Here is a 27,423-nt window from a genome sequence, read left to right as displayed (position 1 = left end):
TTTTTTTCCATGACCATTTATTTCTGGACTCTATATTCCTCTGTAGCATTCAAACAAGATTCTTGCCCCACCCTCAGAGGGTCTGTGAGTTACCTAACCACTTTGAATACACCTCTTTCTGATCCCACAACCTAAAATATAGATTCTGTTTATTGTAAGCAAGAACACTCACTGACATTTAATAAAAAATAAGAATTTTTAAAATCTGTGATAATTTTTTTAGTAAACAAGTTTATAAATGTAATTCAAGTGACAATTTCTTCTCCATGGCGAAGGGCCCCTTCTATTCAAAGCATCGTTTACTTTGCTCCTCCGGTATAAGTTTTCAAAAAATGTAATATTTAGAATCTTCAACTTGAAGAGTCTCTTCCTGGTCCCTTAAATGGAAAATGGCAAGGTGGAAAGTGCTGACTAGGTCCATCCTTTTAATTAAAAATTGAATCCAAAAATGTTTATCTATGAAGAGAATGCCTGGGATTGAGGTTTGCAGAGGGAATGGGAAGGAATTGGAAGGCACATAGCTGGTCCCTCAGTGGCACTGAATATCAACTTCTGTCTACTAAGTGGGCCTCTGGCCCTCCTGGAAGGTAAGTTCTCTCTGCTATGGGTTAAGATCCTGTTTCTGTAGAACCCGTTTTGGTGCTACTGGTGATACAGATGCAGGACACTAAAAGTAGCTCTGCTTTGCCTGCATTCTATCATTAGAGATCAATTCACAGAGTAAAAGCAATAAATAGTAACATCTAAAACTTCCTTAGTGACACAGGTATAGGGTTCTGTGGGTCTTAAGTGACATAAAACCAATGCAAACTAAGCCAAAGATTAAATTTACTGATTGGTGTAACTAAGAGTGTGTTGATTTGATTTGATTTTTTAAGATATATTTTTATTGATTTCAGAAAGGAAGGGAGGGGGAAGAGAGAGAGAGATAGAAACATCAATGATGAGAGTGAATCATATATCAGCTGCCTCCTACACACCCCATGCTGGGGATAGAGCCTGCAATATGGACATGTGTCCTGACCAGGAATCGAACTGTGACCTCCTGATTCATAGACCAACGCTCAAACACTGAGGCACGCTGGCCAGGCAAGAGTACGTTGATTTTTAAATAGGACCACAAGTTCATTGATACTTCTCCCTGTAAGAGGTGAAGCCTAAAAATCCTCCCCTCAAATGTAGGCAAACTTAGTGATTTGCTCTGACAATTAGAATAAAGTGATAGTAAAATGTGATTTGGAAGACTAAGTCATAAAAGGTACTGTGGCTTCCTCCTTGCTTCCTCTTGGCTTACTCATGCTGGAAGAAGCCAGTTACCATGTTGTGAAGAAAGGTCCACAGTGTGAGGAATGAGGCCTCCAGCCAACAGCCATGTGAGTGAGCCCTACGAGCAAGGGATTCTCCAGCCTCAGTCAAGCCCCTGCTGAGACCTTAACTGCAAACTCATGAGAGATTTTGAGCATCCAATTTAGTCACTTCCAGATCCCTATTAAAATGTGTGAAATACTAAATGTTTGTTCTTATAAGGTGCTAAGTTTTGGCATAATTTGTTATAAAGTGATACATAACTAATACAGAATGACCCAGAGGTTGGTCTGATTCCCCATATAGGAAAAAAATTCTTTCATTGAGATACCTACTCCTTATTTGGCTCTGATTTTTTGTGTGTTGAGGCTTCATTCTTCAGACAATTTCATCCATTTACCTGGGAAAGATCACTATCATCATATTTTGGTCTACAGCATTATTATAACTTGTAATCCTAGAAAAGCAAAAACATCTTGTTTCTCCCAGTCTCCAAATTCAAATCTTAAGGAAGATTATTTTGCATCCAGGTTGTTTCAAACCCATTTCTAAAATCAATCAAAATGTCCAGATGTAATGGGTCTTCTGATTTTCTGATGTGCTCTTATGTCAGCCCTATGCCTAAGGGAGAGCAAGGATGAAAGGCACAGTAATAAGTCTGGATGGCATCACATAAGGCAAGAGTTTTTCTTTTAAAAAAATTTTTTAAGAAAAAGAGGTGCAGAAGTAAAAAACAATAGGTATTTACTTCCCATTTTTAACTTCTGCTATCACTGTGCATAATAATAAATGTCTACATTCTAGGGGTCAGTATTGGGATTTGTGGGACGTCTGCAAGGTAATGAAGTTCATTTGCAATGGACTAATGCTACATGTGCTAATGATAAGCAGAGGAGAAAAGGTAGCTTCAATTATAAACATAGAAAATGATAAAATCCTTTTGTGACCATCAGAATCTAAGCTTTGTTTTTTTATGATGAGGAACAAAATAATTGTTTAAAATACTTTAAAATATCTAATTAATTTAACCTCTTCCCCGTAAACTTGTTGGTGAAACAGGAGGAAGTGAACACTGATTGCTTGGTAATCACCACCCAGATCACAGGAAGGGGCTTAGGGCTGCCTTAATTTAGACCTTCATCTTTTCTCACTTAATTCTAATATATAAAAATGCATGGTCCATAACATCCAAAATGACCGTAAGCCTTGACCAACTGGAAGTCAGTGTTGGATTGCTGTGGCAACCAGCACTGTCTGCCCAATACTGTGGGCTCTGCAACCTAGCACAGACTGTCAAGGGGGCTGCAGATCAGGCCTGGATTGAGGCCTGCACAGAAAAACAGGGTCTGATCTATAGCCTCCATGGCAGCTGATGATCAGCACTTGCCTCTCTCTTTCGCTTGGGGGTCTGGCCAGCAGCCCTCCCTCTCTTTCTCTCAGGCTTCTGCTGGAGCTGCTTATCAGCCCCGCCTCCCTGATCAGGCCCATTGCTAAGCCCAGAGATGCTAATTGGCATAGAAACAGACCAATCAGAACCAAATCTGGGTGAAATGCAAGGAGCCAATGGCTGTCTAGGAGGCAGAGCTTTTGATGCTGACTGGCATAGAAACAGACCAATCAGAACCTAATCTGGGTAAAGTGCAAGGATCCAATGGCTGCTTAGGGGGCAGAGCTTTTGATGCTGACTGGCATAGAAACCAACCAATCATAAGCTAATCTGGGTGTACTGCGAAGGCAGAACATAAGGTGGGGGCTGAGGAGGGGTTTTAAGGGCAACAGCTGCTTGGTGTAATATGTAAGAAAGGTTCAATTTTTTAATGACCAGTTTGGCAGTATAGTGCATATGGCTATCAGTCCAGATATAGGAATTATGTATTTTTGTCTGCCAAGAGCATCTCCTCCTGTTGAAAAAGGCTCCTTCCATTCCCCCTCCCCAATTTAAGCAATCCTATCCTATATAATCTACCTATACTAATAAAGAATAAAATGCTAATTAGACCGGGTCAACTGGCCATCTTCCAGATATCCGACTTCCTTCTGAACAATGCATTGGTGATGGGGGCTCATGCAGAGGCAGTTAGTGGTGATCATGCCAGCAGGGGAGGCCAGTTAGGGGTGAGATCAGGCCAGCAGGACAAAGCAGATGGGGGCAAGATCAGGCTGGTAGGGGAGGGCATTTAGGGGTGATCGGCAGGCAGGTGAGCAGTTAGGTGCCAGCGGTCCCAGATTGTGAGAGGGATGTCCGACTGCCGGTTTAGGCCTGATCCCTGTGGTCAGACATCCTCCAAGGTGTCCCCAGTTGGAGAGGGTACAGGGTGGGCTGAGGGAATCCCATCCCCAGTGCACTAATTTTGTGCACCAGGCCACTAGTTGGGTTATAACCAGATTAAAGTGTGGAGTTTAGGGATGCACACTTTGATGATAAAACAATTAAAATATGCAAAGAAGAAATTATTATAAAAGTTGAGAGTGGTTACTACTGAAGTGTGGAAAATGATTAAAACAGAGGTGGATCATAGGAAGACCTGTTGAAGAGGCTGGAAAAAATCCTAGTGGTTGTTAAAAGGGTGTTTGCCTTGTAACAATTGTTTTCTGTAAGTTTTGAAATCAGGAAGGGTGAGCCCTTCAACTTCAGACTTCTTTTTCAAGATTGTTTTGGCTATTCTGGGTCTCTTGCTTTTTCATATAAAATTTAGGATTAGCTTGTCCATTTCTTCAAAGAAACCAGTTAGGACTTTGATAGAGAATGTGTTGAATTTGAGTAACATTAAGTCTTCTAATCCATGAGCACAGGATATATTTCTATTTCTTTAGGTGTTTAATATTTTTAAGAATGTTTTGTATTTTCATCTTACTAGTACATGCCTAGTACTTCCCTTATTAAATTTATCCCTGTGCATTTTATCCTTTATGATGCTGTTGCAAATGGAATTATTTTCTTAATTTCAGTTTTAGGTTTTTCCTTAATAGAATACAATTAACTTTTTTATCTTGATCTTGCTGTGACACTGATACGCTCATTTATTAGCTCTTCCTCTGGTCCAAATTGTTTGTGCCCTCTCTCTTCCCCAGTTCATATGTTGAAATCCTAATCCCCATTGGTAATGGTATCAGTAGGCGGGACCTTTGGGAGGTGCTTAAATCAAGATAAGAAATCAACCGAAGGACTTGTATACATGCATATAAGTACAACCAATGGACACAAAACTCTGGGGAGGGAGGGCATATATGGGGGGGGGGGGGCGGGAACAATGGTAAGATATGTACACAGATAATAATTTAATAAAAAATAAAAATAAAATTTTAAAAAAGAAGGTGGAACCCTCACGAATGAGATTAGTTCCTTGTAAAAGAGGCTCCAGACCTGAAAGCAAGCTGTCACCTGGCCATGCTGACACTCTGATCTGGTACTTCCAGCCTCTAAACCTGTGAGAAGTAAATGTTTGTTTTTAATAAGCTACCCAGTCTGTGATATTTTATTATAGCAGTCTGAATGGACCAAGACAGCTCTAATACTTCTTTTATGGATTCCTTAGTATTCCTACATACAAGATTATGTCATCTGAAAATAGAAATAGTTTTACTTCTTCCTTTCCAATCTAGATGACTTCTTTTTTCCTTTATTGCCAATTGCCCTGGTTAGAACCTCCAGTGCAATGTTGAAAAGAAGTGGTGAAAGCAGATACACATAGAAGGAAAGCTTTCAGTCTTGCACCCTTAAGTAATGTTAGCTGTGTGGGTTTTTCATAGATGTCATTTACTGGGTCTTTTATCAGAATTCCCTTATATTCCTAATGTGTCAAGTGATTTTTATCACGAGAGGGTGTTAGATTTTGTCAAGTGATTTTTTTCTGCATGATTGTGTGATGTGTGTCCTTTATTCTACTAATATGATGTATTACACTGATTGATGATTAACCCAACCTTACTTTCCAAGGGGGAAATCCTACTTAGTCATGCTATATAATGACTTTTTGTGTGTGCTGCTGAATTCAATTACCTAGCATTTTGTTGAGAATTTTTGCATCTATATTCCTAAGGGATATTTGTCTATAGTTTTATTTTGTAATGTATTTGTCTGGTTTGGGTAGCAAAGTAATATTGATCTCATAGGATGAGATAGAAAGTGTTCCCTTCTCTTCTGTTTTTTGGAAGAGGTTGTAAACATTTGGTATTAATCCTTTAGATATTTGGTAAAATTCACCAGTGAAGCCATCTAGTCTCGGACTTTTCTTGTGGCAAGTTTTTTTGTTGTTTGTTTTTTTGTTTGTTTGTGTGTGTGTGTGTGTGTGTGTGTGTGTGTGTATTATTATTGCTAATTCAACCTCTTTTTTGTGAAAGCTCTATTCAAATATTTATTTCTTCTCAAGTAATTCTCATACTTTGTGTGTTTCTAGGTGTTATAGACACCAGCATAAACAGCATGGACCTTATTCAAAATCTGGCTCAGATGTCAAGACTGATGACACGACTACACACACCAAGAGTAAATGAAAGTTTTATGACAAGGTTTTCTGTGGAGAGCAGGGCAGGCCTCCCAACCTGATCTGAGAACAGAAAACTGACTGAATTTTTATGGTGGTTAAAGAGTGAGCTAGGCTGAGGGTTTTCACATGCAGACCGGTCCTTGAATAGTTTGATCGCATCAGTGCCAAATAAGGGAGAGCCTGGGCTTTCTTATCAGCTTGCCCAGATGTGGGGCAGGAGGGAACGAGAGAGGAGTGAGGCATAAAAGATGTTAGGAGTCAAACATGAAAAAAATGGAATTAAACTTTTTGTTACATTAATAATATGTCCATTTTATCTAATTTGTTGGCATACAGTTGTTCATAGTATTTATTCCCTTATAATCCTCCTGGTATTTGTGGAAAGTTTATGGGAATCTTCATTTTCTGATTTTAATAGAGTCCTTTTTCTCTCCTACCTCCCTCTCATTAGTCTAGGTAAAGGTGTCTTCTGCCTGCTCTAATCTGCTGTTCAGCCCCTCTAGTAAAATTTTCGTTTCAGTTATACTTTTAAGCTTCACACTTTCTATTTGTTTCTTTTTTTAAAAAAGCAATTTCTCTTATTTGTATTCAGGATTTGATGAAATTTCGTTCTCCTATTTTCCTTAAGTTCCTTAGAATATTTTTCTTTAGTTCTTGAATATCCAAAGAGTTGAGTTAGTCTTTGTCTAATAAGTCTGATGTCTGGACTTCCTAAGGGCTGTTCTTTTTTTTCCTGTATGTGGGCCATGATTTCTTGTTTCTTTGCATGACTCATCAATTTTTGTTGAAAACTGGATATTTTAAGTGATATAATATGGTAACTCTTGAAATCAGTCTCTTTTCCCCTCACCAGGATTTGTTGTTGCTGCTGCTGCTTGTTGTTTGTTTCTTTGCTTAGTGACTTTTCTGGACAAAGTCTCTAAGCAAAGAAATATGGTTTAGTATTTCCCAGGGCAGGGAGTTCACCATCACCATCTCATGGCAACTCACTGCTTTGCTGAATCACTCCCATCTATAGAGAGCTCTTCCTGTACTGAGCCCTAAATCTTTCTCCCATTTTTCCCTTGAACACCTCAAAATGGAGCTATTATCATTTCTATGACAATTCTTCCACCATTTGAAGGCTTCTCATGTTTCTAACTCTTCTAACTGCCATAGCCTGAGGTATCCATCTGACACCAAGCAGAATCTGGAAGGTAGGTGGAAGAAACAAATTCCTTTTGAGGTCACAGGATCTAATTGTTTTCCTATATCCCTTCCCACAACAAGTGAATCCTTGCGTCACCTCTATCCCATGAGTACTTCCAGTTACACAGACACACAAGAGACACAGAGAGAGAAGAGGTTCTATTTATTGCTCTTTGGGGAAAGTTATATAGAACATAATTTGGGTAAAATTACATTCTAGTTACAGATTCATAAAACTTTGCTTGAAACCAAATTAACTTCCATGACACTATCAAATCCCCTCTCCTCCTCATACACAGCAAAGTACCTTAATCATAGTCTATATAATCCTCTGTTGTTTTTAAATGATTAAAGCAGACATAATACACAATGCGGTTGATATTAAATATCTTGAGAATGACAAATCAATAGAACTACTTTCACTCTTTAAGCATTAACTTGTCACTTATAAATGTTCTGCACACACTTTTTTCCCTTTTAGATTTTCTCCTTAAAAGGGCTTGTGAACTATTCATTATTATCCACTATTTGTACACACACATCATAAGTCTTCCAAAATAACCGTTAAAATGATTCTTAATATTGCCTCATAAATGTTAACCTTTAAGGAACATTCAATTTAAAAAAATAAAAGCTCAGGTCTGGACTCTGTAATGCATGTTCAGATGTGTCAAGATCTTATTTCCCGCTGACCTGATAAAAGCCTCCGACAGCATACAATGTGCCCGCCTCTTCTTTGCTCAACTCAAAGGAAGTCAAATAAAGGAGAAAAAAAATGCTTGAAATCACAGTGACCAAAGGATTTGAATTAATAATTACATTAAATAACCATAACTTTTGTTTAACTATTCACATTCCACACAGTGGAAATTATCCTTTCCTCCAGATTTTTCACTTACATTTTAAACTTTGAAGAACTACAATAATAACAACAACAACAAAAACAACTTACAGACTTGCAGGATGTGTGTTTCATTCAATGCCAAGCACAAAGTGTACATCATAAAATTCATATTTGGTGTTTGGCATTATTTTAATAAGGAAGGATCGAGATTGCAAATAGCTTGCCACTTAAAAAAAAAATTATACTATAGTAATGAAAAAACATATCAGTACATCATCGGTGACTCCAATACACTATGTAACAGATATGGCACTTTTAATAAATGTTGGGAGACACACCGTACTTGTGCGAGTCTAATATAGGCACAATAAGAAAAGCAGACAGTTCCCTCTTTGGCTAGGCTGTGTTTTTTAGGGCAGTTATGCTGCTGATTATCCCAGTGAAGTTCATTTTGAGGAAATTCTCTTTACTTAAGCCAAATTCAACTTACATGCAAGATGTGGTACAAGCTAGTAAAAGAAGATTGCTGCTGCCAACTTAAGTCATCTCTCTTAATACAACTGCATGCTTCTGGCACAGTTAAAACAAGAGAAATTCAGTGACGCTGGTTCTGAATGTCATTTTTCCTCTTGAGTATGGTTTTATATTTTCAGTTCCTTTCCCTTTCTCGTCCTTTCCCCCACCCTCAAAAACTCCGGCTTAGCAGTTGTGTGCTTAATTAAATCCATTCTGTGGTTTATTGCTGGAGGATGTGAATGATAGAAAGATTTAGGACAGGGGCATACAGTGTATAAGAAATGCACAAATTCACCTAGTGTAGTAGGATCATCAGTAGTGAGTTTTAAAGTTTTAAAATTAGACCCAACATTTTGGGTGTTCAAAATAACTTCTGCTGCAGAGTATGGTTTTTGTTTAGTTATTAAATGGGAGAACACTGAACCAAAACAACAAAAAATAAAATAAAAACAGCTTTTTTAGTTACAATGGGCCTTCGAATGCTGGAGCCTTGATGGGCAACTGAAACATGAATCTATGGTATTGGTTTCCCAGGTTACACATAACTTGGGGGTAAGGCTGAGATGATACAAGACAACAAAAAAAAAGTGTTAGGGGGCGGGGAACAGTTTACATATAAAACCTCAGGCTTGGAGGAACAGGTTAGACAAACCCCAAATGCAGTAAGGTTCATCCACACCACACTTGGGCCATTACATAAATCTTAAGTAGCTATTGAGAAGTAGCTCACGTTTAATTTTAATCAGAGGACAGCCTCTACCAGTACACTCTGGAGAGTTACAATGTTCCATGAATCCCACCAATGTGACCATGACAGCTAATGAACCCAAATGCTCGGATTTCTTACCGGGGCTTCCCACTAGGCCCTCACAGGGCAAAGGAAGAGGGGGAGATCACGTCCCTCACATCTCCTGCCAGGCATTAAACTACTCCTTAGCCAGAAGCAACCTCCTTTACGTCCTCACTCTCTTCTGCTTTCCAGCTCAAACTTCTCTCAATGACTGCAGCAAAAGATTCTTCAGGCTAGAATGGAGCAGGCCCTACACGCTCTCCTCTGAGCCTGGTTCCTCACTGTCAGGGACATCCAGCAGAGGCAGAGACTTTACAGCCAGGCTGTGCCTCTCACAAGCATTACCCAGAAGTAGTGAATTGGAAAAGAGGTGATTATAACCAAGCAAAGGGAATTAGTGCCTCCTGCTTACGAGGTTTCTGTTCTCTTTTGATCCCTACGTGGGGGGTGCTGAGCTACATCTATTTGTCTGCCTGAGAAGCAAAGCAGGAAGGGGCAGAACTCAAAGTGGTCAGTACTCGTATTTTAAAGTTTGGAATTGGGCTCCAACTCGTTTCAGCCAATCAGAGTGACAGCCAACGTTAATGATTTTATTTTCCACAATTTCATTTCTCCCCTGTTCTCTTGGGTTCTGTTAACCACCAGGAGAAAACTTGCTAACACAAGGGTCTACTGTGTTTGGGGGCTGGCCTTCCAAGATCCCGCACATCTCCCTGATGAATGTTGCTGGGCCCAAGTGGTCCTTAAGTCCAACCCCTCCCTTCTCTCACTCCTCTGTCCTTCTTGTCCTTGTCCGCACCAGCTCCCCTAGAGTCTGAAGGGTCTTCCAAAGATGGGAAACATTTACGTCCATGGTCCAGTGAGTTAATTTAGGACCCTTAGCAAATGGGAGATTAGACTGACACAGTCACTGAGATCCTACAAAGGGGTTGACTATGGAAGGGAGGAGGGAGGCGGGAAGCAAGCACAGGTTGAAAAGCCCCTTCCAAGTGTAATACAGCACTAACACAGGTCTCCTGCCCTCAGAGCGGCCTCTTCCATCAACATTCATTCTAAAGGGAGAGTCCCTAAGAGGGCACACAGAAGACAAAGGCAGAACCAGAGCTCGGACCTGCACCTTTGAAGATGCCTGGGATGGTGTGGGCTTTCTGGGCCGTCCCCTGTGGAAGCAGATTCATTTGGGTGACAGGAAGTGCCCTCCAGCAGAAACTGTTTCCTCTGGTGTCTGCACGCAGCCACATCCACCCATGCACACGCATGCATGCAAACTACGCACTCGCAGGTGCCCGTCAGGAGGCAGCTGGTGGTTCTTCTTGTCTCTAGATTTAAGCCAAGTACAAATCAGGCTGCTTTAGGTCTGGCTCTGGGACTGCCTGGGGCTGCATCCCTGGGACAGGCGTCCCAGCTTAATCCAAATCGATGGAGATGCAACGGCACTGCTTCACACGTGTCACCCGCTTCTTCTTGGTGGGGGGCTGCAGTTCGGGGCAGTTGAGTGTGACCATCATGGTGGTGAATTTCTTGGGCTTGCAGAAGGAGCAGGACTGGAAGGAGCCTTCCTCCTTCCGGATGTGCCTGGGGATGTAGAAGGAGTTGCACTGGCCGTAGCAGAAGCGGTTAATGATGGTGCGGCTGTTGCAGCCCTCCTCGTGGATGGTCTGCTTGAGCGGCTGGGTTTTGCACCAGTCTCGCTTCAGGTATTTGCGCTCCGTCACATGCAGGGCCTCCTGGCTGGACTCCAGCACCTCCTCCCCGGGCATGGCCGTGCCTCGCCCCTGGCCCCGCCCCCGGTTCCTGGAGCCAGGCTGCTGTGGAGACTGAGTTTGCTCCGAGTCGTTGTGCTGGGCCTTGTCTGGCGGGGGGATGGCACCTTGGGACCCATTCTTTTTCCCTTCAGCAGCTGGCAGTAGGGTCCCCAAGAGGAGAAGCAGGGCTCCCACAGTGTAGGCGGTGCGGCTCATGCTAAAGGAAGGAAACACGGAGAGGGAAGACATGAAAAATAGAGACGTTAATTCATTAAAATGTTAATATTGCCATGTGCTGTATCACAACATTTTGGTCAGTGACGGACCGCAGATACAGTGGTCCTGGCCCTAGCTGGTTTGGCTCAGTGGATAGAGCCTCGGCCTGTGGACCAAAGGGTCGAGGGTTCAATTCCAGTCCAGGGCACATACCTCTGTTGCAGGCTCCTCTCTGTCTCGGGCCCTGCTCAGGGTTCCTGCAGGAGGCAACCAATCCATGTGTTTCTCTCATGTCTTTCTCTTTCTCTTCCACTCCCTCTAAAAATCAATGGAAAAGTGTCTTCCGGTGAGGATTAACGAAAGAAACAAACAAAAAGTGGTGCTGTGAGATTATAATGGAGCTAAGAAACTCCTATGGCCTGTGACACGGTAGCCATTGTGGCACAAGGCATTGCTCCCACATTGTAGTGATGCTGGTGTGAACACACCTACCGTGCTGCCAGTCACATATCTGTACAGCACATACAATTATGTACAGTTCATAAACTTGACAGTGATGATGAACGACTATGTTACTAGTTTATGCATTTATTATACCAAGTTTTTATTATTTTAGGACGCACTCTTCCTACTTATGAAAAAAGGTTTCTGTAAAACAGCCTCATACATCTAGTATTGACCACATGTTTTGATGAAACCATTTTCTCTCGTGCTTGATTTAATCCTGTGTTGTTCTCTACAACAACATACTACACAGGCTTGTACCTTAGAAGCAATAGGCTATCCCCTATAGCTTGATGGACAGTAGCCTATACTGTCTAGGCCCATGAGCTCTATGTTGTTGGCTCACAGAGGACATCACCTACTGTATCCCGTGTTGGGCAGCACATGGAATAGCAGCTAGTATGACACCAGGCACTTGATAAACATTTAGGTAAAATTTTTCACTTACTTTTCACAATATCTCTATGAATTGGCACTATTATTCCTTTTACCCTCCTGGCCATCAGGCCGCGAGGTGCCCTGCCCAAGATCACACAGTGACTAAGTAGAGATCTGAACTCAGCCAGGGCCCTTCTCTTCCCTCGTCCCACGTACTCCCCGGGGAATTGCTTCCTGGCTTCTGACACCATTGTTTCCTGGCTTCTGATCTGTATCGTGGTCACTTACCTGTATTCATTCCTAAACTTGACAGTATTCAGTACGTTCCTACTATTTCAATGCCAGATTACCTTGCATCTCTTTGGGAAATGTATCTTGTTTTTCCCAAAAATAAGTTAGCTTCACACACCAGGCAGGTCTCCCAGTCTTTCCCCCTGACTAGCCTCAGTGCTCTCCGAGTTGTGCCCTGGTTGGATGCTTATGATGTTCACCGTTTTCAGGCTTAGGAAGGTGACCGGTGGGGAGACCGGATGAGGGAGGATACTTCACAGGAAGGGCTCTGAACGAAAAGTTGAGACTGAGTTTCTACTGGAATTCCTCGAGCATAAAGTTGCTACCTGAGCTGAGGAAAATCACTTTACTTTTCAATAAATGACTTCATTTAAGCAACGGTATATACCGCATCTCCCCAGACAGGCTATTCAGATAAGTTCTGATGTAAAAGTGAAAGCAATTTGAGATTGACAGTACTGCAGACAGAATGAATTACTTTACCACAAAGATCTCGTAATTCACAAAGACTCCTGGACCCTTCACTTATTCTCATTTTTAAACTGAATTCAGATATTCATTATATCATTCTTTACACAAAGATATATATATTTTTCCACTTTAAATGATGAAATGTGTCATTCACGTGTGTGTGTGTGTGTGTGTGTGCATGCACGCTCACACGCATGTGTAAAATTTAGAAGGCAGAAAATAGACACAAGAGAACAGGTGTGTGCAAATATTTGCATTAATAAATGCCATAGATGTGTTAAATAGATTGGTGACAATGAATTATTGTGGGTGGGTCTTGATTTAGATAAAGATAAGAGAGGAAAATGGCATATGAACAATGACAAAAAATTAAATAGGGGGGGGGCAGAAGGAAAACTGACAAGAGAATAAAACAGTAAAACAAGGATGGAGAGAGAGAAAAGTTCATGGAGGCAGGAATGTAAATTGGGAAAAGGAGATTTGTTTTGGGGAAGGGTGTTCGGGAAGGGAGGGCAGACAGAGGAGAAAGAGGAGCAGGAGGAGCATACTTTTAAAAGGAAAGCGCAAGAGAGAAGCATCAGAGACTCTGAGGATTCTCCTGGGACAGCTTCTCAAACCTGAACATGCATGTAGTCACCAGGGGACGGACGCTGTGAGAGTGCAGGACTGCCTTTTAATGAGCTTTGAGCGGGAAGGCCTATAGCACTTACAGCCACAGCGTACAGAGGGACAGGCATTTTCAGATTCACAGCCTCCCTCCTCAGGCCATCACACTAAATCTGACCTGCATCCTGAAACTTTCTCCCCTGGCCTGCCCTGCCCTGGACTCAGCACGGTTTTCTGAGCTTAAGGACAAAGATGTGCAGCATCATTTCCCTGCTCTCTTCTGGACACTGGTGTTACCCAAGGTCATCAACGAAGTGCAATTTAAGAGAAACCTTATCACAGCCCCCCAAGGAACTATCAGCTAGAGCAGAGGTTTTAAAGTGGGGGCCAGATCACGGTCCCTCAGAGAGCTGGAGGGCCGGACTATATGAACTAATTCCTACTGTAACACCTTGGCTGCGCTCACTGCCCAAAAAACCTGGCGGGCAGGATCAGACTCCTCTGGGGGCTGCATGTGGCCCGCGGGCCGTAGTTTGAAGACCCCTGAGCTAGAGCAATCACTTTTCAAAGACAAAGGCAATGTGGACTCTACATTCTCTACAGGACACCCCTGTCAGTAAACACCATGCAACCTGAAGGACGCTGTCAAATTAAGATCATTAGATATTAAATCTAAAATATCCTTAAGTGACCCATGGACACAGATAATAGGGTGCTAAAGGCCTGGATCGGGGGCAGGCTGGGGGAGAAACGGGGACATCTGTAATACTTTCAACAATAAAGAATTTTTTTTAATAATAATAATAAGTAAATAAATAAAATATCCTTAAATAGCACCATCTTCCCAACATTAGCTTAATACTTTAGGGCGCGTTCAAGTTTGGAGCTGATGATGTGACATTTAGCTCTCTGCTCTGACTGCAGACTCCCTGGCTTTTGTCAGTTTATGTTACAACATCCCTGTTCTTTAAACAGAGCCTTTTTTTTCTTTGCCTCACCACCCAAAAAATTAATTTTCTTGTTTTGTCTTTTAAAAAAAAAATCACTCACGAGAAAAGTCCAGTTATAAAACAGGGCTGATTTTCTCCAGAACCCAGGATAGCTGGAGCCAGGACCGTTCAGTCTCCTCCACAACTGCTATAGAGTGAAACTGAAAACGCTTTCACCAGTTTCTGCCATTTATTCAGCTCGGGGACAGGGTCTAAACTAAAACAGTCTCTGCCCATTTCAAAGAGGAGCATATAAGAGAGCCCCGGGCCTACACCCCCTCTGTCCCTCAGCCCTACAGGATAACGCAGCCCTCCCAGAGCAAGGGAGGCAGAGCCCACGTCACAGAGGCCAACTTGAGGCTGACTGGCAATGTATGCTGACAGCAGTATGACGGGTTCACGTCATGAGGCCATCCCTCCCACAAGCATTTGTCTAAAAATGTCTTTTTTCCCCCCCAACGTAGGCCCTTCTTTGTACTCGGCTTTTCCTTCTTGGCATTTTCACATCTGTAATTACATAAATACCTAGACTGAGAGCCACGAGGGTGTACTCATCACCTTATCCTCAGCACCTGGCACACAGTAGGTGCTCTTAAAAGAGTGATTATTACAGACCATGTGGGATTTATAGAGTTTCCGTTTCTTTTCATTTTAAAACGCCTTCCCACCTACCAGTGAGCAGTGCAGCCGACTGCAGTCCTCTCATTCTCACCCTCAGTATAGCAAGCTCCTTAGTCTAGGGAGCTTCTAGATACTTGCCTTCCTCTCTCTAGGAGAACCCCAAATAGCCACTACTTTCTACCTGATCCCCAGCAGAAGGCAATTTTCTAATTGAAGTCATTGTATTCACTACGGCAGAAACCAACAATCAAGCAGTAAACCCCAAATTAGTAAACTGTGGTTTTCAGTTTTAGTTTGGGCAGACTTCCTGTTCCTATGGGAGTATGTGTACCCCATAAGCCAAAGGAATCTAGAATGGCAGGCTGGTGGTTTCTTTTAATAAGAAAAGTAAATTTGCCTCTAAATAAGATTTATTAGATGTGGAAAATATTATGAAATGTTTTGTTTTGTTTTTTTCATTTTTAAAAAGCCTATTCTTCAAAGGTCTTCAAGTGCTAATTGCGAGGTTTTTAAGAGTTCTTAAATCTTATTAACTAGCTGTTTGGAGAGGAGTGAAAACCAACTTCTGGAATCTCAACCAACAGAGTCCTCTGCTTCTTAGAGAAGAGCAGTGCTCTGAAGGACTGTAAGTACTCCACAGGAGTGAGAGTGAGGGGATGAGGCAATGAGGACTGGAACCAGGGTTCTGTCTAGTGATTGTGGCCAACCATCCAACTCACTCTCCACCCACACCCCCACCTCCATTCCCCATTCCTCCCCCACACCCCACCCCCCCACACACACCCCAACCTGGTCCTGATGACTCAGTGAAGGATATAGGACTATTTTGCTCTTGAAATCCCATTTGTATGGCCACCAAATAATTAGCATTAGGATTGTAAATATCCTAGACATGGAGAAAATCAAGAAGATTTGAGGACCATTCTTTTTCATATCAATAAGTGGAGTGTCCCATTATCAAAACTCAACCCAAACGCTAGTTCAGATTTAGGTTCCTATGAATTATCACCCATGTGCAACCATGAGTTGCAAACATTTTTTTTTTTTTTGGTAACTTGCATTTACAAAATGACCCATTCACATCTTTAAATTAAAGCTGTAACTCAGATCCACACTGCATCATGACACCCACAAAAACCTCCCTTGATTTTCCTTTACAGACAGTATTTTTTAACCTTACCTCAATGTCCCCTTAATGCATTTCTCCTCCAAGTAATGTGATCATATTGTCGTGGTGAGCTTTCCCTACTACTGTTCCCCACCAGCAAGATCCATCCCATCTTTTTTTATTTTTTCCTTTATTACTGTCCTCCCCTCCAATGCACTTGTACCAGAGAATATAGATATTCTCAAATCAGTTTAACCACCTCTGTCCTAAGTGGGACATGATTTATTCCTGTCTTTACAAGACTATGAGCACATAATCTAATTCTGGGGAATAAAAAATGAAAATGCTACATGTTACTATTTCTAATGTTCTTGGTGTCTTTGAAAAAGTTTAGGCTAGCTCTTTCCGCCCTCTTCTTGCTATATTTCTCATTTTAGCTAACCAACCTGCTTATCACCAGTTAAATGGAGTGTTGAGTGGGAATTACAGTGAAGAGACAATGGTCAGCAAGCCAGCTGTCTGTGCCGCGATATCTGATCAATTCCTCCTGGTGAATAAATTTTTAGAAAGAAATTCAACAGGTATGGCATCAAATTATTCTCCCAGCATAAAAAAAATATGTATATATAATGGAACTGAAAGCAAATGCTCTAAGTGCAGGCCAGATTTTAGAATAATCTACTCCTTTATCTTAGAGTTAAATCTTTGAGAAGGGCAAAGTTTATTTTGATCTCTACTTTTTTAAAAAGTCAACTTTCAGACATTAAGTAGAAAATTTAGGAATATGCTGGGTTGATTTTCTTTCTTTTAAGTCAAGCTGTACCAAGAAGAGTTGGTGGTTGGCAAACTAGTGGACCATAAAGTCTCAACCTGTACATGTTGCAAGTACCATAACTATGACCTCCTGATTTTGAACCTGGTAGTTTCGTATCTCAGGAGCTCTAAGCTCATTGAAAATTTGTGTGTGTGTGTGTGTGTGTGTGTGTGTGTGTGTGAATTTAATGATGTATACGATTCCTTTTTTTAATATATTTTATTGAATTTTCACAAAGAGGAAGAGAGAGGGATAGAGAGTTAGAAACATCGATGAGAGAGAATCATTGATCAGCTGCCTCTTGCACACCCCCTACTGGGGATGTGCCCGCAACCAAGGTACATGCCCTTGACCGGAATCGGAATCGAACCTTGGACCTTTCAGTCTGCAGGCCGACGCTCTATCCACTAAGCCAAACCAGTTTCAACGATTGTATACAATTCTTGCAGTTAACAGGAAATAAGTTTGAAAGGAATAAACATTAAATATTCACTGAGCAGCACTAAGAGAGATAGCTAAGTTATAGGTTCTGTCTTGTAGTAAAAGATGTTGGCCCCTGTGTGAGTGTGATTTGCTAAATTTCGAGAAAATTTTATCATTTACTTTTCACAACACAATATGAGATCAATAATATTGTGTTTGTTTTACCAATCAGGGAGGTTAGGAATCTGTCCAAGGCTACAGGGCTCCCAATTAGGAGAGTCAAGGTTTGAGTCCAATTCTATCTAGCGCTCATCCCTGTTCTGTGGGCACCCACCACAGTATTTAACAAAGGACATATGGACTTGTTTCTCATGCAATAACGTTTGAAAAATACCCTAAACTCAAATGATTCTCTCTTTTGTAACTTCATGTTCGCTGTGAAGGAAATTCCTTGTCCCAGGAATTACTGTTGCACTTGGCATTTCTAAGAGCATATGTTAAAAGGAAGGAAAATTCCTTGCAGATGTATGACATGGGCTGGTACCCCTTCACCTTCCATGGCAGGCTTGGGCTGACCGGTTCTTCACTCTCTGTTCTAGGACATGCTCCACAGCTCTGCCCTTGACAGGCATTTCTTGGATTGATATCACTTTTAATACTGAAACATTGAGACTGGGGAAGATAAGGCAGGCAGGCAGTTCTCGTTCAGAGATGTGGGGACTTATAAGCTTCTATCCTTCCCTGTGTGAGCACTCACCTACTACGGACTGTCCGCCAACTTAAATTTCCTATAGATCATGAGTTGCCAAAGCATCTCACTCAAAACGAACTTTAAAGAAAATAAGGAATCTGTGAAATTATACTAAGTTTATGAAAGGCTTTCATTTCTAAATGACCCGGGGGGTTAAACACACATGCACACAGAGCAACTACAGATCTAAAGAACCCTTAAATAATTAGTGAACCATTGGAAAGTGCAATTTATCCAGTGATAGTAATCAAATTACTTACTGTTGTAGACTTGGGTGTGCCAGGGAGGAGATGATAATCTGTAGTTTTCTTAAGATCTCCCCTCATTGCTTTGAAAAATCCACCCCTTCAAGTTACTATGCCCCCACCCCCTCCAAAAAAAGAAAAAGAAAGAGAAAGAGAAGGGGGAGCTGGAAAGCCCTGGGGAGAAAGAAGACTCCTCACCCGGGGACGGGGTTATCTTAACCTCTTCTCCGCTATTTATTTAACTTGTGTGTACAGCCAGAGGGAGGCCACTGCGCTGGGGTCCCGGGGACAGTTTAAATCCCTGATGACCCACTTAACACAATAGATTATTTTAATCGATGCTTGTCCTGGCACCATCTCGAAAGGGGAACATAAACAGACCCGTACACCGCTGGGATCTGCTCTTTCCAGCAGGAGATCCAATTACCGACCCATGGTCGCCTCTCTGCCCTCGTTCCATTTCTTAAAAAAGATATTAACCCCTAACTTCGAAGCTATATTTCTGTCTAAAAGAGTCTGGCAGGAGGCGGCAACTGGGTCCGACCGGGAGACCATCCAGGCCAGCTCCGAACGCACAGGAAGGATGCGATGGCAGGGCCTCGCTCACCTCACGCTTGTCCCCCACCGTGCCCCCGGGACCCAGGACCGTCACTAAAGGAGGCGCAGAGGAACGCCAGGCAGGGGCGCCCCCAAGGCAAAGCTGGGGTTTGAAGACAATGCCACGCCGGAGTGGGGGCGCGCCTGTCCTCCCCAAGCCTAATGCCTACAATGAACTCTGGCTGATGAGGTGACAGCTCTTCAGCCCCACAGCCCCTGGCCTCACTCCCCGCGCTGCAGGGGGGTCCATGGGTGAGCGAGGGGTGCGAGAGGTCGAGAGGCTCCCTGGGCTTCTGAGCCGGAGACCAGCCTCCGCCGCCCGTCCCGCATGGTCCGTCCACGGCGAGGCGCGGCGAGGCGAGGCGGGGGCCTCCAAAACACAAACCCAGGGGCACCCGCGGACGAGGGACCCGGCGCGTGGTCGCTGCCCGGCGCCTGCAGGTCAGAGGTTCCTGGAGATGCGCAAGGGACGGAAAGGAGCCTACAACGAGGAACCGAGGCACGAAACGTGGGCACGAGTGCGCAGCCGGCACGTGGGCGTGTGAGCCCCAATGAAGCGCTGAGTCCGCACTCGGACCACGTATCCTGACTCTTGCGCGAGTCCATCGCTGGTTCTCCTGCTCCTCCAGCCCAGGGCCGGCTCATCCAGGGCGCTCCGGCCGGTGCCCCAGACCTGGAGCAGCCCGGCTCCCCGCCTCAAAAACGTGAACCCTCTCCGTTTCACGGGCCCCGCGGTCTGCTCCCCGCGGTCTGCTGCCGAGCGGCAGGTCCCCGCTGCTCCCCGCGGGCCCTCCGCTCCCGCACTCCGGCCGCGGGGAGCTCCGCGTCCTCGCAGTGCGGGCGCCCCGGGGGAGCGTCGGCGGGGCCCCTAGAGACGGGAACGGGATCCGCTCTGCGCTCAGGGTCGCCTTTTCCCCGGCCTTTCCCCAAAAGACGGCGCCAGGGGAGGTCTAGCAGCCAAGGCCTGGGGCAGGGAAAACCCCGCGACGGCGTTTCCAGGTTCACCCCGGGGGACAGCAGGGCCGCAGCTTATCGCACGGAGGGCTGCCGCGCGTCCACCCGGAGCGGGGCGCGGGAGTGGCTTTGGAAACCCCTGTGCGCGCAGACACGCACCCTCCACCCACCACACACACACACGCACACACACACACAGCCGCACACGCACACCCGGCCCGGCGCCTCGACGCTCACCTGTCAGCGCGGCGGGCGGGCGCGGCCGGCGCTCTGGACGCGGGGCGCGGGGTGCAGCCGCGGCCCGAGCCACCGGGCTGGGCGCGGGGTCGGCGGGACGGAGAGGGGCGCTCTCGCCGCACGCTGGGTGCCCGGTCCGCGGAGGGCGCACCAAGTGCGGGCCATCGCGCCGGCTCCTGTTTAAATGCCGGCGGCCGAGCGCGGCGCCCGGGGGCCGCGCCTCTCCATTGGCCAGGCGCCGCCGCCGCCGCCGGGGACCCGCCGTCCGCCCCCTTTCCCGGGGCTGCCCCCGCCCCCGCACCCCTCCTGCTCCCCGCGGGGTCCCCTCTCCGCCCCCCTCGCCTCTTTGTCTGCTCCCCCCGCCCGGCCGGCCGGGAGAGGTCACCCCAGGGAACCGCGCCTGGAATGCACAGCAAATCACATTTTCCGCTCCCGGTGGAGGGGGAAGCGCGGGAGGAAATCCCCCGGCTCCCTCTCCGCCCCGGGCCCGCCTCTGCTCTCCCAGGCTCCGCCGCCGGCGTCCGCCCCGCGACGGGCAAGGGCGCGGAGGTGGCACCGCGGAGAGCGAGGTCTCCGAGGGACCAGGACAGGGGCGACTCCTTCCCCGCGGAGGGGACGGGCGTGCGGGGAGCTCAGGTGGAGCGGTCGCGCGGCTCCGCCCGAGGCCCCCAACTTCGAGGGCTCTGACCCTGGCGCCCCCCGTTTACCCCGGCGGGCTCGTCGCTGCCTGCAGGAGCCAGTCGTCAAAGGAACCCCGTCCTCTCCTCGCCGCCGCGGGCTCTTCCAGCTCAGAAGCCGGCGGTCTGGGCTGTGAGTGTGCAGAAAGGAATAACGGGGGAGATGGGAGAATAAGCCTAAATTCTTCACTCCCCAGCCGTTTTCAAAAGGGAGATAGTCTCTAGGAGAGGGGGTTTTGTGTGGCATGTGAAAGATGGAATAAACCAGGAGAATAAACCGTCAGACAAGGAAACAACTTCCCCGAAATTTAAGGCAAGACTTGTGTATGTGAAAACCCCGAGGCCACAGTCTGTATGCATTACCGAGAACCCGATGGATATGGGCAAACACATACCAACAGCATGTTTTGTTTGTTTTTTTCGAAAGATGAGCTAGCACTTTCGTTTATTCTCTAAGCTTGAAAACTGGTTCTTAAAAGAGGCCGTGAGTTTTGTGTGTGTGTAAGTCATAGCCCGTGTAAAAACCAACCCGGCTGGCTGCGAGGCCTGTCTGCATACCGCCTCCCTCAGACAGGTTAGATTGGGGGGAAGAGGGGGAAGTTTGTTATAGGAGGAAATTTGAGGGTTTCTGCACTGACTAAAGCAAAATAAACAAAACAATGAAACCCATCAAAAGGTACTTATGAAACCGTGGTGATTTAAGTACTTGGCTAACAAAACAAAACAAAACCTCCAAACAACATGATTTTCCCCCCTGCTTTGGGCAGGGGGCGGGCAGGCAGCGTGGGATGGGGCACAACACACAGTGAACACCTACTAGATACTGGAAGTCAATTTTTCAAAACAAATGAAACAAGAAGGAAATCTGCATTAATTCCGTATCTAGAGACTCTTCCATCCTTTGAATGTTTTGTTCGTGCAAAGGGCAGTTTCTCCCCCATGAACTCAGTGCTACACTTTTAAATGTTTTCGATAATTTTTTGTTTTTTAAATCATCTCACGAGCCACAGTTTGTAGTTGCCTGCAGGATGTGAACGTTCAACAGGACTTCACGACTTTCCCTGGTGGGGATGGCCGCAGAAGAGGTAGGGAGTTAGAAATACACAAAATACTTAGGCAATTAACAGTTCCGCCAAGCCCACCACCAAGCTGTCCTCTCATTGTGTAAACTATCCGTTCAAAGACCTCTTATTTTGCAAATTTACCAACTCTTTCTAATCTAAGAATTAATGCTTTAGTCACTTTCCCCTCCAAGACTCATATAAGCCACCCCAAATAAAAATACTTACCTGCTGATTTGGAAGAAATTGCTCTGGAGCCCTGAATCAGTGGCTTCTGTGTATCTCAATCGTTTATTAAGATGTTGATCATCATGCTGACCCCTCTCCAGGAGACTTCTCAGAATACACTGTTTACAATGGAAACATTCTGATCCCCCACTCCCCACCCCTCTATCCCATTTCACTGCATCATTTTTCTTCAGTGCCACTGACCTCTCTCTGCCACTAGAATAGAAGCTTCATGAGGGCAGAGATTTGTCTATCTTGGTCATTCTGATTGCACGATGCACACAGAATGCAGCGTGTCTAACACAGAATTAAGATTCCGAAAGTAGCTGTGGATTGGGGACGTTCAGCACATACCCACGAATTGGAGTCATCAACTGCACCTGGATGCTGAGGACATAGCCATCAGGAATGTGACCAACACAGGCCTTCACCTCACAGTTTATAGTCTAGTGTGTTCGCAAATATTTATTTCAGTATCCAAGTTTTTTTTGCCTCATATTTGTGTTGCCACAGCTCTCAACCAGTCAATGCAAACCATTATCCAATCAGGATGAAGGCAAAAGAGTTAAAATTCTTTAGCCTTCTTTTATATACATATACACATACATATAAATATATTAATTGATTTCAGAGAGGAAGGGAGAGGAAGAGAGAAACAGAAACGTCAATGATGAGAGAGAACCATCCTGCATATCCCCTACTGGGGATCGAGCCCACAGTCAGGGCATGTGTCCCTAACGAGAATCGAACCTGGAACCCTTCAGTCCACAGACCTACACTCTATTCACTGAGGCAAACTGGCCAGGGCTTCAGCCCTCTTTAATTACATAATTGAAACCAGTTCTCAGTAAGAGGGGAAAGAAATAGCATGACTCCATGTAGTCGAAGTTAACATTTTAAATATGAGACCTAAACAATGATCAATAAATGATAAATTGCACTTACAGAAACTAGTGTTAAATTACTTTAGGGCTGTTGTGAGATATGTAGATCCTGCTCAGCTATTGGTTTGTAAAAGGAAAGTACATTTTTCCTGCTTGCTCACCTCTCTGTAGAATGTGTCTTCATCCAATTCCCAAGATGCTAAGACGGAACTACTCTCCGGATTTGGAGAAGAACCTCGAAGGCCTTTGTAGGGAAGCTTTTGCTGAGAGCTGCAAAAGCTGTGTGTGGCCGTTCAACCTAATTGCAGAGGCTATGTATGCCATCTTGGAGTGTTTTTTTTTGTTTTGCTTTTTTGTTTTTTCCCTTTAAGCACTATATTTTTATTTCCTCCTAGACTTATTGAGATATAATTGACAAAAAAATGTATATATTTAAGATGTACAACATGGTGATTTGATATACCTATACATTATGAAAGGATTACCACCATCAAGGTAATTAACACAACCATTACCTCACACAGATCCTCTCTGTTTGTGTATGGTGAGAACACTTGAGATCTACTCTCTTAGCAAATTTTAATACCACACTCTACTATGAACTATAACCAGTAGAGTATGTCTGTTTTTATATCAGCACCATGTTGTTTTGACTAATACGGTCTTGTACTATAGTTTGATATCAGGTAGAGTGATTACTCCAATATTGTTCTTCTTTATCAGGATTGCTGTTGCTTTCAGGGGCTCTGGTGGTTCCATATAATTTTTTAAAATAGTTGGTCTAGTTCTGTGTAATACACAATTGGTATCTTGATAGGAGTTGCAGTGAAATCTAGATTGCTTTGGGTAGTATGGACTTTTTAATGATGTTAATTCTTCCTATCTGTGAACATGGTATAATATATACTTCCACCTATTTGTATCTTCCTCAATTTCTTTTTTCAGTGTCCTATAATTTTCCAAGTATAGATCTCTTACATTCTTGGTTAAATTTATTTCTAGGTATTTTATTTTCTGATGCAATTATAAATGGGATTGTTTTCTTAGTTTCCCTTTCTGATAATTCATTATTGGTGTATAAAAATGTCTGATTTTTGAATATTTATTTTGTATTCTGCTAATTTACTGAATTCATTTATCAGTTTTAGTAGTTTTTTGGTGGAATCTTTAGAGTTCTCTATATACAGCATCTTGTCATCTGCTATGTATGCCATCTTGTATTAAATGAAAGAAGAATAAAGCTTTTATTCATTCGGAAATGATCTTGTATGCCCTTTCTAAAAAATATGATAATTAATTGGACAATGTTTAAAGAAGATATTTGCAATGATCAAATAACAGTCAAATGATTCATGTCCAGAATGGAGTTTTCTTAAAACTAATAAGGGAAGAACTCCACAAATAACGTAATAGGAACAAAAAGGTTGGCAAAGCACATGACTGGACACTTCACAAAAGAAGAAAATTGAATATCCAATAAACATAAAACGATGCTAGGTTACACTATTAAATTGAAGGAATGCAAACTAAGATAAAAAGATCCCCTTGCTTATATAGCAGGTTAGCAAAGATGTAAGTCTGCCAATATCCAGCATCGGAAAGGGTACAGAGAAGCAGGCACTTAAATACATCTCCACTGAGAGTATCAATTGGCATAACCATTCCAAGGGAGTAACCTATATAATAAAAGCATAATATGCAAATCGACCTAACAACAGAACAACCAGTTGGTGGGGGGTGGGCCCAGTGAGCAGGCTGCACCAGGCCAGCCAAAGTGCTTGTCAGCAGGCAGAGGGAGGGAATTGCAATGGGGGAGAGGGGCGGCGACAAGCTGTGGTGGAGGGAGGTGGTGGGGGGGGCCTGCCCTGTCGCCTCCTGCAGAGGGAGTCCACCAGCTTGGTCACCGTGGGGTGGTGGGGGCTGCGTTGGGTTGATCCCACAGAGAAAGTCCAGGAGGAGACTGCAGCAGGCTGATGGGGGCTGGGGGCCATCCCCTGATTCTGATCAGCCCTCCAGGGGATGTCCTCAGCAGTAAGATATCCCCTGATGACTTCTGAACTGTGAGAGGGTGCAGGTTGGGCCGAGGAGAACCCCCCTCCCAGTGCATGAATTTTCATGCACCAGGCCTCTAGTTTGTCAATAAGTGACAATTAAACATGCTCCTAGTATATCACCCAGCTATCCCACTTCCAGGTAAACACTGTAGAAGAACTTGAGTGCACGTATAAGAACTAAAAACTGCGTGAGCACTTCTATTACGGTATTGTTTATAACAATCTTGGTGTCCATCAACACAAGAAGGCAAAATAAATTGTTTTATTCATATAATGATGCTGTATAGCTACTAACAGAAATGGACTAGATTTTTATATTTTGACCTAGACCTGAAAAACATAATGATGTTTTAAGAAAAGCAGGAAGTTGCAAAATGATATAAACAGTATGACACCATTATGTATATTTTATAATAAACATATAAAACAACAGTATAAATTGTTTATGAAAACATATGTATTCATGTAAATGTATAAATAGTGGATTGGAAACCAGACCTTAGGTGGTGCCCACCAGAATGGAATGGAGGAGGGTGAATCAGGGATGGAAGACAAAGAGATTTTAACTTAATAATGCTTTAAAAAAATTATTTTTAAAAATCTTGAAGTAAATATGACAGAATAATGACCATTTTAATTTCTAGGTGATGGTAGATGGTTATTTGTTAGATATTCTCTTTAAATATAATTTTTTTTAATTTTCTTAAAATTAAAAAAGATGGAATCTGGTCTTTTAATCAGAATTCCAAGTGACTTTGATCATCATTTGGGCACTGAGGATTTCTCCATCTTATGAGTCACCTATTACCAGTTCTAATTACTAGGCAAGTTTTCAAAACACATACAAGCCCATATTACTGTTATCTGCTGCTCTGTTGCCTTCTGAGGAGGGTCAACTCCTGGCTACCCACCTTGCTCTCTGCACATAAGCAGGAAAACATTTGTCAGTTTGCCATAGATGGAGAATGCATGAACTCGACAATTCTGAGCAATGCTGCCAAGTACCGTTTATGAAAAGGCAAATCTTACAGACCATTTTAATACAATTCCAACCTCATTCCATGCTAGTTTTTACTCTGTACACTACATGTACACTACAGTATGCAAAAGGCAACAGCATAAAAGTATGACATCGTCCTTCACAGTCAATATGTAGACACAGGGGAAAACACACTGAACTTGGAGTCAGAAAAATTAGAATAAATTTCTGAGTCTTTCTTGAAGGAACCCTAGGTTAGATATTTAAACTCCTGGAGTCTAAATTCAATTATCTGTGTTATATGGATGGTAATACTTACCTCTGGGTGGGTGAAGGAAGTAAGTAAAATAAGCTTTGTGAAAGTGCCAGATACATGACAGACATCTAATAAGCAGCACTGTCTGCATAGATGGTAGAGTTTAGGTAGAATTCAAGCAAAGACAAGGAAAGTATAATGTCAGCATGGGTCATGTCTTATGTATTTTTATATTTATAGTGCATATTGCTGGATGCCACATAGTAGGCGATTGTTAGGCTATTAAATGAGCTATTTGCATAAGAGAAAGGGAACAAGGGAGGGAAAGGGGGAGGGAGACAGGAAAGAACACTGGGAGAGGAGAGGTCAGGAGAAGAGGGGAGCAGGAGAAAATAAGAGGGGAGGGGAGAGGAGGGAAGAAAGGGAGGGGAGGGAAAGGGAGGAGAGGGAAGGGGAAAGGAGGGAAGGCCTGATGCCACAGCAACTTCTATTTTTGGTAAAAATCAGTCAATGGTATGAATACTTCACAGAGTGGTACAAGCAGAACAAAAACTCTTCTGGCTCTCCTTTGCCTGAATCATAAGAATCACTTTAACTAAAAGTTATAGTTCTTGGGTTATTTTCACTGCAGTGACAGAACCTGAGAAAAAGAAACCAGAAGATGCCCAACCTAGTAGCAAGAGAAGCTGAATCTCCCATGTCCAGGACTGCTGGCAGAGACGTGGTGTGAGACAAGACAAAGCGCTAGGCAGAAATACCTTTCTCACCATTCACAGGCCCAGTGCCAGAACTTAACGGAACCTGCTGCAAATTCAGCTCCCATCATTGTCTACAGACTGGGTGACTTGGGAAGTCTGAAAAGTCTTATTGTGTTTTTGTTTTGTTGTGTGTGTTTTGTGTGTGTGTGTGTGTGTGTTTTTTGTTTGTTTGTTTGTTTTTTGTCTTGAGCTCTTTGGCATGACCTCACGGTTGGAAAAAAGTTGGATGGGACTTTAATCAGTTATTGATTTTCTGCTTTCCCTTAGGGCTTGAACTGCTGTGGTTCTTCGTTTTCTCAATCTTTTTTAGGTATATTTTCCAGGAAAAGCTCATTCTACCTCAATTGTAAAGTACTGGGGCTCAGAGATCTGCTGAGAGAGCTCATTAAACTGAAGGTCTCGGGTGTTAGGCCATTGCTGCCCTGCCTCTTCTTCTTCCCATTGGC

The 27,423-nt window shown here is 43.7% G+C and overlaps 1 protein-coding gene across 1 annotated transcript; it reads right to left on the bottom strand.

Moving 5' to 3' along the window:
* Positions 1 to 7,126: 7,126 nt before the first annotated feature.
* On the bottom strand, positions 7,127 to 20,301 carry GREM1 (gremlin 1, DAN family BMP antagonist). Its single transcript, XM_084895458.1, has 2 exons — positions 20,081 to 20,301; positions 7,127 to 11,092 (listed from the first exon to the last, which is right to left on the bottom strand). Exon 2 carries the CDS (start codon positions 11,089 to 11,091, stop codon positions 10,537 to 10,539), a length of 555 nt encoding a protein of 184 aa, XP_084751584.1. The 5' UTR covers position 11,092; positions 20,081 to 20,301; the 3' UTR covers positions 7,127 to 10,536.
* Positions 20,302 to 27,423: the final 7,122 nt, after the last annotated feature.

This window comes from Pipistrellus hanaki (assembly GCF_964339955.1).
Source record: "Pipistrellus hanaki genome assembly, chromosome: 1".
In the NCBI taxonomy this organism is placed as follows: domain Eukaryota; kingdom Metazoa; phylum Chordata; class Mammalia; order Chiroptera; family Vespertilionidae; genus Pipistrellus; species Pipistrellus hanaki.
This window is presented reverse-complemented; position numbering and strand designations above follow the sequence as displayed.

Coding starts and splice junctions, on each gene's coding strand:
- GREM1 (XM_084895458.1), bottom strand. CDS start 11,091: ATGAGCCGCACCGCCTACACTGTGGGAGCCCTGCTTCTCCTCTTGGGG.